This window comes from Oryctolagus cuniculus, chromosome 7 (genome assembly GCF_051225735.1).
Source record: "Oryctolagus cuniculus isolate XC-2025 breed Fujian yellow rabbit chromosome 7, ASM5122573v1, whole genome shotgun sequence".
NCBI lineage: Eukaryota > Metazoa > Chordata > Mammalia > Lagomorpha > Leporidae > Oryctolagus > Oryctolagus cuniculus.
Window position 1 is genome coordinate 113,621,372 of NC_142873.1, and position 20,626 is coordinate 113,641,997.

Consider the following 20,626-nt stretch of genomic DNA (forward strand, 5'->3'; position numbering starts at 1 on the left):
CAGCAAAATCTAAATACCTCAACTGAAGTCCTCATCTTCCTCCTGCCTTCCTTCTTTTCAAAATTTCCTAAGCATGGGAGGGGCCACTACATTCCCAGTTAACTCTGTCAGGATCTAATATTGTCCTTCATCTCTACCCCAGCACCAAACTCCCAGATTCAATGTGTCTCTAAGATGTGCTATTATTCTAAATTCTTGCACAAATAGGCACTCCATGAAAGACAGCCAATGGACTTGAAAGAGCCTTCTAACAAGGTACGTATTTTGGAAAGATTGGCTTCTTTTCTTCTCCTGAAGGAGCAGATTGGAAGCATGCTAACCCCTTGAATAGACCCAGATTGAGCATCTGCCTGAGCCACCTTGTACTGAAAGTGGATGCCCTGATGGCATCTGCTTCCTTGTGTGGACCTTTAGCATCTTGTTTTACATCCATGCTGCTTTTTCTTTGTTCCCCGCATTGTTACATTAGGAAATTGGCCAGAAGCCAAGTGGAATCTCAAAAGAAGACACATTTCTTCTTGCCATGCTCAGAAGAGAACTCAAGTCACACCGTTTGAGCGCCAGCTACTTAGATAAACTTCAGAAGGAGTTGGAGACCCTGGACCCCACCTCTTCAGGGTTTCTTCTCCAGTCTCAGCTGAGCTGCCTATTCCTGAGGCATGAAGTCCCTCTGCAGTTACCAACAGTCAAGATTCTTTGCCAGAGATTTTCTAGAAGGGGCTCCCATGAAATGGTAGGGCCATGTTCTATTTTAAGCGTGAATTCTTTCTGTTGCTTTTGCTGGTCCCCACCATGGTAATGGGATTAAGAGGTTAGTTTCTTTCTTGAAAATGACTTGGACTAAGATGAAAAAGCTTATTTATACTACTAGGTGGAAAATTAGAATAGACTAGAAGAGAAAATAAATGTGGTCTCTCAGCTTTGTTTAATTGTTCTATAAAGTGTGTTCCTGGGGGCCCGCATTGTGGTGTAGTGGGTTAAGCTGCCACTTGTGGCACCAGCATCCCATATGGGCACCAGTTCTCATCCCAGCAGCTCCACTTCTGATCCAGCTCCCTGCTAATGCACATAGGAAAGCAGCAGAAGATGGCCCAAGTGCTTGGGCTCCTATACCCATGTGGGAGCTCCAACCACTGTAGCCATTTGGGGAGTGACCAGCAAATGGAAGACCTCTCTCTGTAACTCTACCTATCAAATTTTATCATTGGCTCTCGACACTGAGGATAGTTACAGATTCAAAATAGGGACCCATTTGATTCCACTCATAAATCAACTCAATCTGCAAGTCCCAAGGAAAGAATAGAGAACTTCACTATGATGTCCTATTTTGGGGACAGTTTCTTAAAGAATTGGATGTGGGAAGTACCTTTGAAATACAATCTACCATTGCCATTTTACTGTTTAGGAACCTGAGACCCAGAGGTTGTCACGAACTCAGCACACCCAAGGTATTAACGGCAGATGCAAGGCTGGGACACAGGTTCTCCTATAGGTTCTTTAGACTTAGTGTTTTCCAAACTCATACTTGTGACTGAATATATTATGGTCCAACTACAACAAAAATCAAGGAGCCAGAGGAAAATAGTCTTAAATAGGAAGAAATAAAAGCAGTAAGCAAATAATCAGTGAGTGTGTATCAGCAGCAAGGCAATAAATGGAACGATTCTTTAAAAAATGGTCTGGACATCAAATATTTTTAACTTGTCAGAGGCAGAAAGAGAGCTATCATCCACAAGTTCACTTGTCAAATGTCTGCAATGACTGTGGCTGGACTGGGACAAATCCAGTAGCCAAAAATCAAGTCCAGGTCTCCTATGTGGTTGGAACACAGTTAATTCAGCCACTACCTGATGCCCCTCAGGTTGTGCATTATCAGGAAGCTGGAATCAGGAGCCAGAACCGGGGATCAAAGCCAGACGTGGAAATCTTATCCAGTGTATTAACCACCAAGCTATCTACTTGTCCTGTCCTGGGCTTTAATCCTAATTCCAGCATTGTTAGCTCTGTGACAAGGGGCACATTCTACTTCATTTTCTGATACCTCAGTGTCTATAAAACAAGTCAACACCAACCTCATAGATAAATTCTTGTGATTTAGTAATGAGATAAATTCAAATTACAAGACTGGTGTCCAAGGTTTACCTGATGCTAAAATGTATATTTTCTCTTCTGCCATAATGGAGTTAGTTGTATATTTATGAGAAGTATTTAGCAGTACAATGTTAGTTTATTTGTACAACCTGTATGAATCATCAGTCACTCATATTTTCTGGCAGAGACCTAGTTTATATCCAGGACCCTATGTAGCTTCCCTCCCTTGTTGTTGTCCCCTCTCCCACCCCAGAGTTGTTGGCCCAACAGAGACCCTAGGGTGCCATCCAGTCCTGTAATGAAAATTTGTGATGGTCCTTCAGTCCTCTCTTACGTAAAAAAAAAAAATGGTCTTGAGATTTTTCACCTAATCTAATAAATTATTGGCCCCTGAAAAACTGAACATATCTGTAGAACACATTTAAATATAAGAATATATTCTGTATCATAAATATGTTAGAGATGAGAGAGTGAGGGAAGAGAGGGGTTAGAGACTAGGTTATGCAATAGTAGCAAATAGCCCAAAGTCACAGTGGCTTGAACAACAGAAGCTGATTTTTCATTTACATTACATCTCCATAATGCGTCCACAACAGGCCCTTCTCAGAACTGCCATTATCTTAGCCCCAGGACACAGGCTGATGAAACAGCCACTCTAGAATACTTCTGATAGGAAGGCAGAGGGTAAAACGGGAGCTCTGGAGGGTCTCCTGTCAGTAGTTTCATCCTCCACCCAGAAGTAGCACACATCACTTCTGCTCACAGTTCATTCGCTCAGACTAGTCACATGCCCCGCCCCAACCCAAAGGCAACCAGAAAGTACACTGTTCCCACTTGTCCAAACGAGAGAATAATAGAAATAGTTAGTATGAAGCACTAATAATTATGATACTGTGTTTTTAAGATGGGGTTTTAAAAACTTTTTTTTTAACTTTTATTTAATGAATATAAATTTCCGAAGTACGGCTTATGGATTACAATGGCTTCCCCCCCATAACGTCCCTCCCACCCGCAACCCTCCCCTTTCCCACTCCCTCTCCCCTTCCATTCTCATGAGGATTCATTTTCGATTCTCTTTATATACAGAAGATCAGTTTAGCATACATTAAGTAAAGATTTCAAAAAAAAAAAAAAACAAGCATCTTTCCCTTACATGTAAATTAAGTGAAGCTGCTCTATTTTTCAACTTCCAGGTGAATTATGGAAAACTACTCTGGTTTTTAAAAGATGCAGTTTCCGGTGGTCCACCAGCGAATCAAGTGGATGCAGACAACCACAGGTGGACAACTCTGAGCCACAGCAAACACGAGCAAAGGTACTTTTCTCTCTTTGGATGAGCATGTGGTTCCTAAAGGTCCTAGTCACACACCACAGACTGCAGCCAAAATTTATTTTTCATAGTTCTGGAGGTTGAAAGTAAAAGGTCTGGTGAGGGCCCTTCCAGGCTGTAGAAGATACATTTTCTCCTTGAGTCCTCACATAGCAGAAAGAGAGCTAGCTAGCGCTCTGTATTTTGCCTTTAACGGCACTAATCCCACTCCTGAGGAATCTACACTCATGACCTAATTACCTCCCACACCCCATCTCCGAATATCATCACACTGAGAGGAGGGTTTTGACATATGAAGCTCAATGAACATTCAGTTCTAGACTCCTAGATCTGGCAGAGATCACACAGGCATTCACTCTAAAGCCTCACCCAGCACAGAATCACTGCTCTTCACCAGCACTTGGCTCAGGTTTTTAGTTTTCTTTCTTTCTCTTTTGTACACAGGCCAGCATGCAAAGTTATTTGCAGCCATTGCATATGTTTCTTAACATCAAGCATGTGTTTTTTTTTTATGAGGTTGCCATGTGAAAATGAAAACCTCATTATGGAACAAGAAATGATTGTGTATACGGGTACAGAGCTCATCTACAAAATGTGATTCCAGAAATATGTTCAGTGCATGAACTCGTGGATTACAAATACTAGCAAAGAAAGGTTTGAGATACAGGAATCACTAATCTCTTCACATAATCTTAAGACTAAGAAATGACTCAAAGTAACAATAAGATGTGATGAATATCATTAAATATGAAGCAACGTGAACTATGATATTCTCCTTGTTCACCAACTGACAAAGTGTGATACTTAGGAGGCTAGCCTCTGACAGAAGGCTGGACTCAACTCATGTCTCTTCCTTGTAGTGGCTCTGTGACATCAGTATTCACTTAATCTCTCTGTTCTTTCATTCTTCAGTTGTAAAATTGGGATGAGAATAGATTTCATCATATTGATATGTAAGATTAACTGAGTTAATAGATGCTAAGTACCTGGTGCCTAGTAAGTGCTGTATAAATATTGTTATACTTCTAAGCTATCTCTCAGAGAAGTCTCTCTCCAGTTTCTATCATGTGATACAGTGGCTAAGAGCCATGTCATTGGAGGGAATTACTTCACTTTATAAACATAGTTGGGAACATGTCCCTCAGCTAAGTGTTAGACTTGAGTCCCTTCTGCAGTGTGGCTCTTGTAGCACTGATACTTCATACAGCAAACATCCTTTTAATGCCATCTGCTCTACAGCCCCACTTACTGTACAAAAGGAATTCCAAGGTTAGCAAGGCTCAGTCTTTCTTGAGTGCTCGTAGTCCAAAGAAAACAATATTGCCATGCGGATATTATAGCCGAATATCACCCTGGAAGGAACTATCCTCCTGAGAGCAATAAAGCCCTAGAAATGCTTAATAATGAGGAACCATTCCTCATATAATACAGATTGTGAAATGCTTGCCAGGAAAGGTGATAGAGCATGTAGCAGAATACCCAGCCACTCATTGGCAGATGTGGGTCCTAGGAACTCTACACAGGAGACCTTCCCTGACCCCTGGATAAGGTTATGACTCCTGGTTATACAGTCCAATAGTCTTTTTTCCTTCATAGTAATCATTGCATTTTAACTTATTTATTTGACATTTAAGATTAGACATGTAGGCGTCTGACCAACTGTCTAGCATGGTTCTCACACAGGCCTGTGGGAGATGCTTGATACATATTTGATGAATACAATTGACACCTACAGTTAATTAAAGATCTTACATCACTTCACTTCCGGGGACACCTGGATACCTTCTCTATAAAAAAGAGCAATGTATGAGGAGATCATTTTGAGCTCATTAGAGAAAATGCTGTTTTCTATAATCTAGAGAGTGTGTTTGTAGGAATATGGGACTGATGGCTTGTAATGAGCCAGGCTCTTTGTTAATCAATCTTCAGCCCAGGGAAATACCCTCATCATGGTCTAGTAGCTAGGGCCTCTAACAGGGTAGCTATGTGATGTTTTAAAAGGTTTCTGAATTGCCAGTGTTAGCAGAGGTAGTAGCAGGGGTGGCAGCAGCTCTCTTCTCCTAAATTGAACCAGATGAAAGAAACTCCTGCACCAGGCTTTCTAAGGAACCCCACCAGCTGCAGTAAATAGATTCCATACAACACCTGCCCATTCCTTACTCAGTATACTGAACCAGGGGCCAAAACCTCAGGAATTCCTACCCCCAAGCTCTGGTGTTCTAAGAAAAGAGGAAGAAAAACTTCTGCTTTGAATCTGGGACAGAGATAATTGATTGGCAGAGTCAGGGTCATGGGCCCTAGCTATGAAGAGAGCCTGGTAAAGCAAGCAGTGGGCACTCTGCTCTGCTAGAGAGAGCAGACTCTGTCTTGGGTGTTGGGACTCCCTGAGCAAGAGTAGCAGATGGCTGGCGCCATGGCTCACTAAGCTAATCCTCCTCCTGCAGCGCCGGTACCCCGGGTTCCAGTCCCGGTTTTGGGGGTGAACCAACGAAGGAAGACCTTTCTGTCTCTCTCTCTCACTGTCTAACTCTGCCTGTCAAAAAAAAAAAAAAAAAAAAAGAGTAGCAGGTACAGAATATGCTGACCAAAGGAAAGACATATACACACTATTCCTTCCCTGAACTGTTGGAAAATATTACAAATAAGTAATTCAGAATAGTATAAGTAATTCAGAATAGTATAATCTTAGGCTAAAGCTTATGTATGAGTTACAGAAAAAATACAATATGACCTTTACAATAAGCTATATACATCTAAAACTAATTGTTTCTAGGTACTATACAATAGCCCTGGGAAATAGTAATGGATAAAACAGTCTTGACCCCATGGAGTGATCTATCAGGGGAGTCAGATTTGAAATAGTATCTAAAGAACCACAGATGTGATTGCAATTTGAGGGAGTCTAATAAGGAGGAGAACAAGGTGCTATGAAACAGTGTGTGTCTACCAGGGCTGTGCTGGAGCAGGGCACGAAAGTTGATTATGCACAGTCTCCTTCCAACTCCTCATTCTCAGAGGAAATCAGCCATGGTGGGAATATTTACACTATGGAAACTGGTAATGCCACAAATTAAGGCTTTTCTTGAGAGTTGGCTGCTAAAGATTTCCAGATCACCATGGAAAGGAAACTGGTTTACATGTACAAGGGTGGGGTTTGGGGGATATAGACTGTCCCTCAGGGAATGTGGCATTTAAGTGGAGATGCTGGAACTCAGGAAGAGCTTCCACACGGAGCCGATAGTCTAACTGTACTTGGGGGGATCAATAGATCTGAATGTTAAATGATAAACATCTCAAACTAGTTTCATCAAATTAAAACAACTGACTATGATACTATATCACCCTGTTGTTTTTCACCTATTACTCAAAGTAAAAAGTTGGATAAACCCGCTTAATAATCACATAGAGTTTCATGCCAAACTGTAAGTAAAGCATTATAGAATTTCCCAGATATGAAGACCAAAGTCCATGATAATGCATAAAGTTCATCTGATTTAGGATGTCCTCCTATACATGTTCCCTAGTTGCAGGGATCAGGCAGGAGTTACTTGCTTTGTTTGGTTTGTTCTGTTTTGCTTTGCTCATGGCCATGGATAGTTTGGAGATTTTTGCATCAATGATTTTCTGAGTTTAAGAAAAGTAATTCAGGCAAGTAAACAATTACGATCACTTATTTTTTTTCTCCACCTGGAAAAAAGGAGCTAGAAAGGTGGCTTAAGGATGTTGGCCTATGTCATGTTCAAATTGGTTGGTGCCTCCTGGAGAGGAAAGTGTAGAGCTCATTCAAGTGGGACATATTTGAGCTAATCAATCAAACATCCACATGCAACCACAAGACCGAGTGATCAAGGTAGAAGGCCTCCAAAGTGGGTTCTGTGACTCCACAGTGTCTACAGTTGACAGACGCGGCCTGAAAGCCTGCAGCTGCTTTGAGTGGACAATCTTTTCTTAGCTCTTGCTCTCCGCTTCCCACCAGTCCTCCACCTCAAGACTCCAGCTCACAGGCAGAGGTGAACCAGGACCTGGTGGAGATTTTGAAGATGGCACTAAGGACAGCCAATGGTAAACTCAACATGGAGAACCTCAGTCTGAGTTTTCGAAAAGAAGATCACTCCTTCTCTGGCTGCCTACCCCCACCCAAGGTAACCAAAATCAGATCACAGATTTGTTCACCTTTATAATGTTACTTCAGCATGTTGGGCCTAGAGTGATTGGGCACAATGATAACCGGGATTCTGCCTTGGATCACTTTACACAACTGTTTGCTTTCTGTGTCCAAGAGAAGAAAAACAAAATGGAAAAGGAATTATTTAATATTCAGAGTTGGTCCAAAACGATTTAGATTGGTCTATGCTTTATGTTAATAATAGAATATATGACAATACACAAATAGTATTTCACAATGGAAAGCAAGCATTTTTCCAAGGCCAAATGTTCATTTTTCAAGCCCTCTCTCAGCTTCTAGTGAAGTCAGCATGGGGTGTCTTATTCCTTAGGAACACAAAATTTTAGGAGCTGATGTAATTTATTGCTGACAGAGGTTAGCATGCTGTTTTTAGCAGTAATTAACAGCACAGATGCATTTTATGGAAGATGATCCAGAAAACATATTAACTCATCGATCTTCTGTAGCTAAACAAACACCAATCACAATGCCACCTTGGATGCTGGTAAAATAATAATTACCACTGAGTTTTCAGTGGTAAGGACTATGCTAAATGCTTTACTTACATGATCTCATTTACCCATTGTGACCAATCATCTGATCTATAAGACATCTATAAAAGCTTACATTGAGAAATAAATACACCACTAAGGTAACTTCACACCTGTGTGTGCAGGAGAGTCCATATGTCATTAGCGGCCTTTACCATGGTCATGAGAAGATCTAAGTCTAAGAAGTACAATGGTTTGCTAGATTAGAAACCACAGACAGCACAGGAGATGTTCAGACAGGAGATGTTTCAATTTTCTCAGATGATACAGAATGGATTAGAAATACATTTATTGAATCTTTTTGAGGATCAGATTTCACCTGGAAAAACTGGATTCCAAATATCTACCTGCCAAATATCTATCTATCTTTGGTGAGGATGAAATGAAATAAATATGTGAAGATGCCTAGCATATTATCTGACATACAAGGTCCTCGTTAATTATTAGTTTCCTTTCTTTTTAATAATAAATAAAAAGTTTGGTGAGAATCTCACTTCAAAACAGCCTAAAGAAAGGGTATCTTTCCCATGGTCAAGGGATGGCCTTATATAACATTGGCTATTAGGGAAGATTTCAAGTGCTCTTTATCCCCACAGCTGGCCCAGAAGGCTTGACTTTGAGATCCAGATTCAAGGAAATAGGGCACATTTTCCTTGAAGCTGATCTACCTTTTTAGAGCCATTTGGCATCTCTTAAGACATCTGGAACTCACTCAAAGTATATCACAGTTCTGGGAAGCATATAAAATAGAATTCTGTTTCCCTAGAATGTGAGACAAATTGAGACCCAAGGGACATTGGCTACAGGAAGCAACAACAGACTTGCCCCCATCTTCCTTGCTTCTGGACACAGAACTTCAGAGTAGACTGGGAAAGGCCATGTCTGAATTAGAGGGTTTTTGTTGTTGTTGTTTGGGGGGTGGGGGGATGGAGGTGATGGCCGAAAGGGGTGTGGCCCATTAGTTCCCTAGTTTCCCTCAAGTGCAGGAAAGTGCAAGCTTAGTTTACCCCCATTATACACAACCCATAATCTTTACACCTTCAACTCAGCCTCTTTCTACTTCATATCACAAACTCCTCCAAACTGCTCCCACACTTTCCTCTCAGGAAGAGTTTGGCTAAAACACAAATTGCACTACCTCTGATTATTCTTTGCTTTATTTTCCTACAATTTCCTCCTTATCATCAGAAGGGAGTCCTGTTACTGAGCTAACCAGCATTTGTGAATATGGAGCTCATTCTTGTGGCAAGACTCCAGCTAAGACACTAGTTTGCCTAGTGAACCAGGAATGAAAGACCTTCTTCTGCAGCTTTCTAGGCACCTTTTCCACATTTATTTGTTTCTGTATCTGTACACTCTACCTTCAAACTATAAAAGGATTCCTACTAAGTTTGACTCATTCCATACCTGCAATGCATTAGCATCTTTCTAATCAATATGGTATGTTTAATCTATTCTGACAGTCAACCTAATAATTGTTGGTGTGTTCTAGTCATCGTGATGGGCACTGATGACTACATGCTTTTATTATTTCATTCCTGAGTTCTCCAGGAACTTTGAACACAGAGCAGTGACACCAAAATAGCCTAGTATGAATAATCTCCAGAGGAGATGGTGCAAATGCTGAATCATAGAGGACAAGCAATTTCAGCAACAAATAATGGTGTTGGGGGTGGAGAGGGAACAAGGGCAGTAAAAGATATAGAAAAGTTGTTGCAGGTAAATAAAGCAATGTGAAACAACATTGATATTAAAATATCATGACTAAATCAAGAAACTGCTGGTAAGTTCCTCCTCAAGTTGACTTTAGAATGGAAAATAAGAGGGGCCGGTGCTGTGACTCAGTGGGTTCAACCGCAGTGTGGAGTCAGCATCCCGTGTGGGCACTAGTTCAAGTTCCACCTGCTCCATTTCCAATCCAGCTCCCTACTAATGGCCTGGGAAATCAGAAGAGAATGGCCCAATGTTTGAGTCATTGTACCCAAGAAGGGGACATGGTTCATGTCCCAACCCTGGTTCAGCCTGACCCAGCCCCAGTCATTGAGGCCGTTTGGGGGGTGAACCAGTGGATGCAATATCTCTTTGTCTCTCTCTTTCTCTGTCTCTCCCTCTCTCTGTGTAATTTCTGACTTATAAATAAATAAATCTTCTATAAAATGGAAAATATAGACCTTTTAATGAAGAGTCCTTATAAAGAATGTGAATTTTATTCTGAGATTTGAGTAAGAATATTAAATAAGTGAAACACATGATTACACTTGAAATTTGAAAACAAGGAACATTCTAAAAGAATTTGAAGAATTAGTTAGAAACTTATAAAACTGAGGACAGAGAGAACCTTAGAAACCTATTCCAACAATCAAAACAGGAAATTATGAGGATTTAAACCAAGGTACTGACAGGGGCGATGGAGACATTAAGGGAGTAGCAAAGCAAGTCTGGAGATTAATTTGATGTGGGCCCTGAATTAAAAGAAATAAAGAATGAATTTCAATCCAGGTTCTGGCTTTGGCAACTTTTTGAATAGTGACGCCATTCTATGCCGTGGGAATCCATAAAGGAGCGATTAGGATGGGTAGAACAAGGGTTGATGAGTTTCATTTTGAACATGTTGATCTATGAGGAGAGATTAGAGCTGAATGAATATTGAAATAAGACTCTTCAGCATAGCATAGGAGTAGTGAAGATTACCCAAGGACATAACAGAAAGTGGTAAGAGAATAAGATTGAGGAGGGCACTCATTGGTAAAGGTAAACAGGTGACAAAAATCCTAAGGGAGCTAAAAATAATCAAAGAAAATGCTGGAGTTGTAAAGAAAGCCAAAAGGGGAATTTGGAGACACAAATCATGATCAGCCCTGTTGCATGCTGCACAGAGACCAGCTAGAGTTACGGCTGAAAAATATTCAACAATTCTAAAAGCAGGGTAGTTCCTAGTAGCTTTGGTAAACAAAGTTAAGAAGAGTAATGGCAGAAAATGTGAAGCTGTATTTAATTAGAGAAGAAATAATGACAGTGTGTGTTGCTCTTTCAAGGAGCATTATGAGGAAGGAAGTGTCCACTTCAATGTCATTTTTTAAATAATGTTGATATTTACTTTTGATTGGAAATATTTCTTTAGTAACCAAGAAAATTAGGCATTTTCTTCTAGGAGTCATCATTATAAATACCCAGGCTTTAAAAGATTTTAATAATGATGCTGAATGATACTAACTTATGAGGCTTTTTTGTAGATGCTTCTATTGCTCCTCTAGAACTGTCAGCAGTGAGTTCTTAGCAGCTGTCAGTCAACTTGCTTCTAGGAACCCAGATGTACTTTTTCTAATCTGCAGCTCATTCTAGCCTAGAGCAAACTAACTCTTGCCAGAAGTAAGTGATCTGTTTTTAGAATACCCTCTCAATATTGATGTTTAAAAATACATCAATTTGCTCTCCTCATGAAAATAATCCAGTTCTTTCTGGAGTAAAATGGCGTAATGTGACCAATTTCTACCTCTCTACCTTCGTTTTTTACTTCCTTCCACCTACTCTCCACCCCTCAGTGGCAATTAACTCATTCATTCACTCCTTTACTCATACATCTACTCATTTATTCAACAATTATTGATCCTTTCATTTTAATACTGAGGTAGGCAATGGTGATAAGAAAATGAATGAAACACAGTTACAGCCCAGAGTAAGCTGCTGTCTTAAAGAAAACTCAAGTAATAGATCATTACTGCCCTACTGGAAAAGCAGCCTAAAATGATAGTGAAGTGGATACTATTATTTCTAAAAACTACGCAACCCTCTCACATATTATTTACAAAAGTTTTTACTCTACTAGAATTTCCCCAATTCATTATTCTTCTGGGAAACTCATATTATCATTTTTCAATTCACTCTTTTTTCCCTCTTAAGTTTCCCTTGCAAAACTCCTCTACACCTAGCAAGTAATGTATGCAAGTTTCAAACCCAGATTTGTTGTTGTTCAGTTGGTGACACATACAGATCAAGAAACAATTGCCATTGAAATGATAGTATGTTTCTCATAATTACTAGAAGGGATCTTGATACACCATGCAGGGCCACACAAGGAGGCACCAGAGACAGTGCAGACACAGGGAAATTTGGTCCAGAGCTTGTGTAGTAGTGTTTTTTGAGAAAGAATGGGCAGAACAGGGTTAGGATTGGTTAGTCTGAATAACTTCAGTGGACTCTGGGGAATAGTGGCTAATCCTAATTCTAGTTATTGGGTACCTAGTCCCATAGTGTGAGCTCAGGGTAAATTGATTTGCATATGAAAAGTTCACTTTCAGATAAGTGCTGTAGTATTTCTAGAAATTGATTGACCCTATGAAGGACAATTTATCCAGGCTTTTAAAAGCCCCTAAAGGCCGGCGCCGTGGCTCAATAGGCTAATCCTCCGCCTTGTGGCGCCGACACACCGGGTTCTAGTCCTGGTTGCCCCTCTTCCAGGCCAGCTCTCTGCTGTGGCCCTGGAGTGCAGTGGAGGATGGCCCAAGTCCTTGGGCCCTGCACCCGCATGGGAGACAAGGAGAAGCACCTGGCTCCTGGCTTTGGATCAGCGCGATGCGCTGGCCGCAGCGCACCGGCTGCGCCGGCCATTGGAGGGTGAACCAACGGCAAAAGGAAGACCTTTCTCTCTGTCTCTCTCTCTCTCACTCTCCACTCTGCATGAAGAAAAAAAAAAGCCCCTAAATAAGAAAGAATAAGAAAGCATCCGAATAAAAAATATGCTTAATGCAGTCACCATACTGAACTTCCTGTCAAAATATTTTATCAATAGCCATTTCCTTTCTTTCTTCTCTGATAACCTATCCTATCTCTCTATTCCCCTTCTTCCTTCCGCTCTTGCCTTCTATTCCCCCTTTCTTCCCTTCTCTTTCCCCTCTCTCTCCTTCCACTCCTCTCTCTTCCTTCCTTTCTTCAATTCAACAAGTATTAATCAAATACCTACTAAGAGCCAGACACCATTCTAAGAGCTTAATTTGTCAAGTAATCTTCACAGAATCTGGGAAGCAGAATATACTAGTCTCATTTAGTAGATAAAATAATTGGGCAAAGAAAGGTTAAGCAAAATCACACAGATCGCAGGCAATAGATCTGTTGTTCAAAATGAGCTCTGTTTGATACGAAAGTCTATATATTCAGCTAATATTCTAAATACACACCCATACAGCACTACCTTCCTGAAAGTTTGGTGTACAGTATTTGCCTCTAAGTATCAACTAGCCCCTAGCCTAAGAACTGAACTGCTTTGCAGCTAGACTCAGAATATATGAAGTAGTTGAGAAACTGCAATGATACTTCATTCATTCACTGAGCAAAGATTTATTTAGCATCTTGTTTCTATACTGGGTTCCATGATTTATTAGCTATGCAACATTAAGGAAATACCTAACCTCTTTGAGTCTTGGTTTACTCATGTACTAATATAGATAGCAGGGGCTGGTGCTGTGGCACAGTATGTTAATCTTCCACCTGCGGCACCGGCATCCCTTATGGGTGCCGGTTCTAGTCCCGGCTGCTCCACTTCCAATCCAGTTCTCTGCTCTGGCCTGGGAAAGCAGCGGAAGATGGCCCAGGTCCTTGGGCCCCTGCACCCACGTGGGAGACCAGGAGGAAACACCTGGCTCCTGGCTTCGGATTGGAGCAGCTCCATCCGTTAAGGCCATTTTGGGGGTAAACCAATGGAAGGAAGACCTTTCTCTCTGTCTCTCCCTCTCACTGTCTGTAACTCTACCTCTCAAATAAATAAAATCTTTAAATATATATATATATAGATAGATAGATAGCAATGTTGACCCTACTAGTGCAAGAATCTTGTTTTGTCAGTGAAAGTAGATGATACAAAGTCTTCTGTAATTTACCTACATAATGATGTGTGGATAATTCTTAGGCCTTGACCACCCATCCTATGGCTGACAAAAATGGAAGATCAGCATTTGAAAGTCTAATAGCTTTTGAGTAACAAGCTATTCCTCTGTGTTAACTAAATAAACATTTGCTACTAAGGACCATTCAGTTGGACAATTTTGTCCTAAGTGATATCTCAAAAGTAGAATGCACTACTGATTATCAATTTTTGTCAAAACCATATAGGTTCTGATCATTGGAAGGGAAATTTTATCTTATTTTCATTTTAGTGAAGCTTTATTTTTTTCCCTGTTTGCAGATCAGGGCTCTATGTGGGAAGCACGGCTTATATCTGACCTTGAGCCTTCTGGAAACATTGCTTACTCGTCAAGATCTGGGATACCAAGATGAAATAAGGTAAGCTGACTTTTGTTTCAGACTGAATGGTTGTGCTCCTTACTCCTCAATTCATTAGTGAAGACCTAACTATCAATTTGATTGTATTAAGGGATGATGATCTTGGAAGGTAATTAAGTTTCGATGAGGCTAAGCAGCTAGGACACTTAGATTAGAGCCTTAATAATAATGCTCTTCAAAAAGCTTGAGGCAGAGGCCGGCATTTTGTGGTACAATGGGTTAGGCCACCACCTATAACTCTGGCATCCCATATGGACATTAGTTCAAGTCCCTGTTGATCTATTTCTGAGCCAGCTCCCTGCTAATGTGCCTGAGAAGGCAGTGGAATATCGCCCAAGTACTTGGTTTCTTGCCACCCATGTGGAAAGCCTGGATGGGATTCCAGGCTCCTGGCTTTGGCCTGGCCAAGCCACAGCTGTTACATCCATTTGGGAAGTGAGGCAGCAGATGGACGATCTCACTCACTCACTTTATGCTCTCATTCTCTCTCTCTCCCTCTCTTTTTCGTTCCAATTCTGACTTTCAAGTAAATAAAACAGAACTTTAAATAAATGGTTTGAAGTCAAAATAAGAGCAATGCACTGTGAGGTTTATAATATAGGTAAAATTACAGTGCTTGACGATAGCCCACAAAGCTAGAGGGGTGAAAGTGTATTGTGGTAAGATTCTTATTCTATAAATGTAGTATATTTTTATTTGAATGTAATCAGTAAAGATGCTAATAAAGAAGTAAAATGGGAGCATAAAAATACTCAAGCAATTAAAAAAGACAAAAACAAGGAAAAAAGTGATTAAAACAGAAATGACAAAAAGGCAAATAAACATCAAGATGATAGATTTAAAACCATTCATATCAATGATTATATTAAATTTAAAAGATCCAACTGCAGTAATTAAAAGGCAGATCTGAAATTTCATGAAAAAGGAAGGCTCAACTAAATGTATCAACAATAACCCATTACAAATATAAGTACATTGACATGCTAAAAGCAAAAGTTTGGGAAAAGATTTACCAGACTAAAGAAAGCTGGAATGGTTTCCATTCATATGGGGCAAAGTAAATTCTGAAGTAATAAATATTGTCAGAAAGCCAATTCATCAAGAGAACATAACAGTTGTAAATGTTTGTGCCCGTATAACATAGCTTCAAGTTATAAAAAGGAAAAGCACAAACCTAAAAAGAGAAATAGATAAATTCAAGATTTCCTTTGGATAATTAAATACCCTTCTGTCAGCAATTAATAGAAAAGGTTCTCTGGAAATCAATAAGAATAAACAAAACTTGAACCACAATCAACCAACTTGATCAAAATGGCAATTATGGAACATTCCACACAACAGCAGAATATAGATTCCTTTTCAGTGTATATGGAAATTTAAAAGGTGAACTGTTTGCTGAGCCATGAAACAAGTCTCATTAAACTCAAAAGAAGTAAAATTATGCAAGGTATGTTCTCTGATCACAACAGAATTAAATTAGAAGCCAAAAACGAAGATAAATCCTGTAAATATCCAAACGAATCACACTTTAAATATCCCATGGTCAAAAAGGAAATTACAAGAAAAACTAGAAAACATTAATGAAATTCAATAACACAAAAACACAACATGTACCGTTAATGCTTGGCTTCTCTTTTTTCACACATGTAGCATGTGATCTATCATTAATCCAGTAGTAAGTCTACTCTTTTTCCAGAACACATTCAGAATCTCTCCAGTCACTTCATCACTTCTTACTACTTGGTTGTTGTTTAACTACAGCCCATCTAAGTTATCATGATCATAATCTCCTAGAGTATTACAATAGCCTCTTCTATGAATTCGGCTTCTTTCATTACCCCCACTTTATCCTTAATTCAGCAGCTGTCTAAGACCTAAAGCAGTTCATATCATTGCTCTGTTCAAAAGATCACCTTCTTTCACTCACAGGGAAAAGAAATCAAAGTCCTTATAAACAGTTGCCCAGCACTCCCCTGACTCCATCTAAAACCATACTTGCCTATGCTGTTCTGGCTACATTACTCTCCTTGTCTTTAGACACACCCAGCAAACATCCACCTTAGCAACAATCTTCTGAATGTCTCCTCTACTTGGAAATGTCCTACCCAGATAGCCTTGTATCAGCTTCCTCACCTTATTCCAGGTTTTACTCAATTGTTTCCTTATCAATGAAGTCTACACTTAAATTTTTTAAAAAAAAAGATTTATATTATTTATTTGAAGGGCTGAAAGAGAGAGAGAGAGATAAAGAGGGAGAAACGGAGAAAGAGATCTTCCTTCAGTTCTTACTCCCCAGCTCTTCCTCTGAAGCCAATAGCCAGGAGTTTCTTCCAGGTCTCCCACATGGATGCAGGGTTCCAAGTACATTGGCTCTCCTCTACTGCTTTCCCAGGTATATTAGCAGGGAGTTAAACCAAAAGTGGAGCAGCTGAGATTCGAACCTCTGCTCCTTGCTGGCATTGCAATCAGTAGCTTAACCCACTGTGCAACAACGCTGATCCCATAACTACTCTTTTAAAGTTATTGTTATCCATCCTTTTCTCTCCTTAACTTACGATCTGCTTGTTTTCTTCTAAACACTAATAAACTTCTAATGAATTAGTAACTTGCTAATATACTTTGTTGCTTGTTGTTATCTATCTCTCCCTAATGGACAGTAGATCATGGTTCCATGGAATAGACAAGATCTTTGTTTATTCATTGATATATCTCAAAGTGTCTAGTGCAGTACTTACCACATAGTAGGTGCTCAATAAATGACTAACTGGATTAGGAAACAAAGAGAATCTCAAAATATTCTCAGATATACCAACACATTGAATTTGCCTCGTGCCTACCTCATGGTTATGTTGAGGGAGCCTTTTCTATCCATCTCATAAAAAAAAGTTCCCTGCACTGTAATCTCATACTACCCAATAATTTTACTTCCTGACACTTATCACTATTTGCAAGCATCTATTTGTGTGATCTGTTGGTTTAATATCTACACAGCAATCTCCATGCTGGCAAGGATCATGGCTATTTTCTTTACATTTTATTCCCAAAATCTAGCCCAGTGCATAGCACATGGAAGAGCACATCAAATATCTTATGAATTCACTTATTCATTTGTTCAACAAACATTTATTAAATGCCTACTCCAAACTGATCACTACTGTAGATATTGAGAATATTGAAATTAAAGTGCCTTCTCTCATGAAACTTACATTCGAGTGGGTAATGCAAACAGTAAGCAATTTATAATACATGTCATATCACATGGTAACAAGAGAGATACAGAAAATGAAAAGGGGGAAATGATATAGGTAAGATCAATGAATAAATTAATTAACAAGCTTAGGAAGTTGAGTCTATCCCATGAATTTCTACCAACCAGTTTTTGACATGGGATTTTGCCTTCTCCCAAATCTTAGGAGTACATGAGTGAGAGTGAAAGGGGTGGTTAACCTAGAAGAGCAAAAGATGAGCTAGGAAGGGAATAGCAAACCTAAGAAGCTGATTTTGAGAACTGCAGGAAACCATCAATTTAAAGCATCAGACTTCACATTGTAACTCATATGTATTAAAGCCTCAGTAGATATTTGTTGATCAAGCTTTGGAGTTCAAGATCAGTCATTTGGCCTGGTGATTAAGATACCAGTTAAGACACCATTTCCCATATCAGAGTGTCTGGGTTCAGTATCTGCCTCTGACTCCTGATGCCAGCTTCCTGCTAATATCGACCCTGAGAGGCAGCAATTATGGCTCAAGTATCCAGGTTCATGCTAGACATGTGGGAGACCTGGTTAGAGCTCCAAAATCCCAGCCTCAGCCTCATTCCCAGCCCCGGCTATCACAGGCATTTAAGGGCTGCACCAAGGGATAGGAGCTCTCACTCTCTCCCTCTCCTCCTATCTGTTTCTTAAATAAATAAATAATATTTTTAAATAAGTGTGAGTTAAGCCACCCCTTGTGACACCAGCAACCTATAGCAGAGCACTAGTTCAAATCCAGCTGCTCCACTTCTAATCCAGCTTCCTGTTAATAATTTTGGGAGTGCAGAAGAAGATGGCCTGAGTACTTGGGCCCCGGCTACCCACTTGGGAGACCCAGATGGAGTTCCAGGCTCCTTTGGCCTGACCCCAGTCCCAGCTGTTACAGTCATTTGGGGAGTGAACTAGCAATGGAAAATCACTTCCTCTGTCTCTGTCATTTTGCCTTTCAAATAAATAAAATAAATCTTTAAGAAATTTGGGTAAGATTTCAGGAATCAAGAATGCAAGAACAAGAGTGAGAATGGAGAACAACAATGGAAAATAGGCTACTTATTATCGTATCAATATTCTCAAATATCCACTGATTTGTGCAGACCAGGGACGCACACAGGTTTTTCATTCACCTTGTCTTTGACCTTTGAATATTCAAGGACATCAAAACCATGAGAATCAAAGAATTGCATTTGTAAGAGATAAACCTGTTTCATCCTTAGACACTCATTGGTTAAAGCTTCTGTTGAATTAAATCCATTTGGTTAAAGGCTTTGTATGCAAACCTATATCCTTAAGAGATTAAAGATGCAATTTAGACACACATTTTAGGAGCTGAATGCACAATCATTATTTTAGTACATATTGTCCATTAATCTGCTGTTCAATTGGGAACCCATTTGGAATGTGGCTGCTTGCTAATTAGCAGGATTCTAGTGCTGAGCTGTTTCCTGATTAAATGTCCTTTAGAATCAATAAAACATCAGGAGGGATTATGGTGATGTGGGATTAGCCCCATCTAACCAAATAAAATGAGTTGTGTTCCCTTCTTAAACTGTCATGTTGCAAGAGCTGACAAGAGGAGCAATTTTGTGAGCCCTATAACAAAGTTTTTTTTGTTGTTGCTTTCTTTTAACATTGTGATTTTGGTTTTTGCTGTTTGCCTACCAATTAGCAGAGACATTAGTGAATGACTGCCCAGGGTAAGGCGATTTTGAGAAAGACTTGATTGCGATTTCAAATCTCTACTCGGAATTACTCTTATGTAAAATGAGTTCAGGTTGTGTTGGATGGAAATTATTATCCCTGTTCTTGGCCAGAAACCTCTAAGTCAGAATTTGCATTTAATGTTTCTGGGTGACTTTGTAATAAATGGTAATTAAGGAGGGCAAAGAGAGAACAGGAGGCAAACTAATACTCTAAAATTGTATTGGCAAAATTAAATGCTTCAGACCAGTTTAAAACACATGCACACATGCCAAGTTGGGTTGGGGGAGAGGGATAAATAATGAACTGCTCTGGAAGCTTCCTGAATAGAGTAGAGCAATTGACATAGCCACAAGTAAGACTTATCATACACATCTGGCCCATTATTGAGAGTGCAATTAGATAGAAAAGGACTGGCTCTGCTAATCCCAGCTACAACCAGAGGATTTTAGGAGATAAAGGAAACATGAGGTGTTTGATTCAGCAATTATGTTTTAAAGGGAATAGGAAAAGTGGTGTTAGGCAGTACGCTACTAAAGATATGGTAGAGATCTGCCCATTGGCTGCTTTATAGAAATTAAACCTTGTTCTTCACTTCCAGATGCCAATAATAATAATAATGTCATTATTATCAATTCAAACATTTTATGGTGCTTATCATATTCCAAGCAATGTTCCAAATGCTTTATAAATATTAACTCTTTTCACCCTTGCAACTAACCCATGAAGCAGGTACTATTATTTTTCAAATGAGGAAACCCATGTAGAGTCCCAGAGAGTCTAAATCAAAAAGTCAGATGCAGGCTCTCTGGATTCAGAGTCTTGGCTCTAATTCACTACACTATAACACCTCTTCTGTAAGTTCTAAAAAGCTAAGAAGTTTTTTGTCTAGGCATAGGGGCTCTGGACTAACTGTCTGAAATCCAGAGCTGGCTTCACCATTGTATTTGGTACTGAATGTGGTTTTGGATTTCAGAAGTTTATTAGCACTGGCTGTCTCCATCAGGACCCCAGAAAGATATGGGATATAGATACAAAGTGAGGAAGCTTTTAATAAAAGCATCATGGACAGGTATAATCCAAAAAAAATGCAGGGCTTGCAGACTTCTTATCAGGTCAAGTCTTCCACCAGTTCTTCAATCTTATCCCCAGAATAAGGCAGCATGAACTCTGGAATCACATATTGTAGGTGGAAATCTTGGTTCTGAAATTCACTGGCTTTGGAAATGGATAAATGATTGATTTTTCTTTTTCTTTTCTT

General features: G+C 39.7%; 1 protein-coding gene across 3 annotated transcripts in view; it reads left to right on the plus strand.

Moving 5' to 3' along the window:
- C7H1orf87 (chromosome 7 C1orf87 homolog) overlaps positions 1-20,626 on the plus strand; it is an 83,816-nt gene that overhangs the window by 37,427 nt on the left and 25,763 nt on the right. For all 3 annotated transcript variants that reach the window (XM_051856420.3, XM_089337277.1, XM_089337278.1), the window contains 4 exons: positions 470-733; positions 3,285-3,406; positions 7,398-7,563; positions 14,316-14,413. In XM_051856420.3, coding sequence (XP_051712380.3) covers positions 470-733; positions 3,285-3,406; positions 7,398-7,563; positions 14,316-14,413 — 650 coding nt within the window. The remainder of the gene's footprint in view (positions 1-469; positions 734-3,284; positions 3,407-7,397; positions 7,564-14,315; positions 14,414-20,626) is intronic.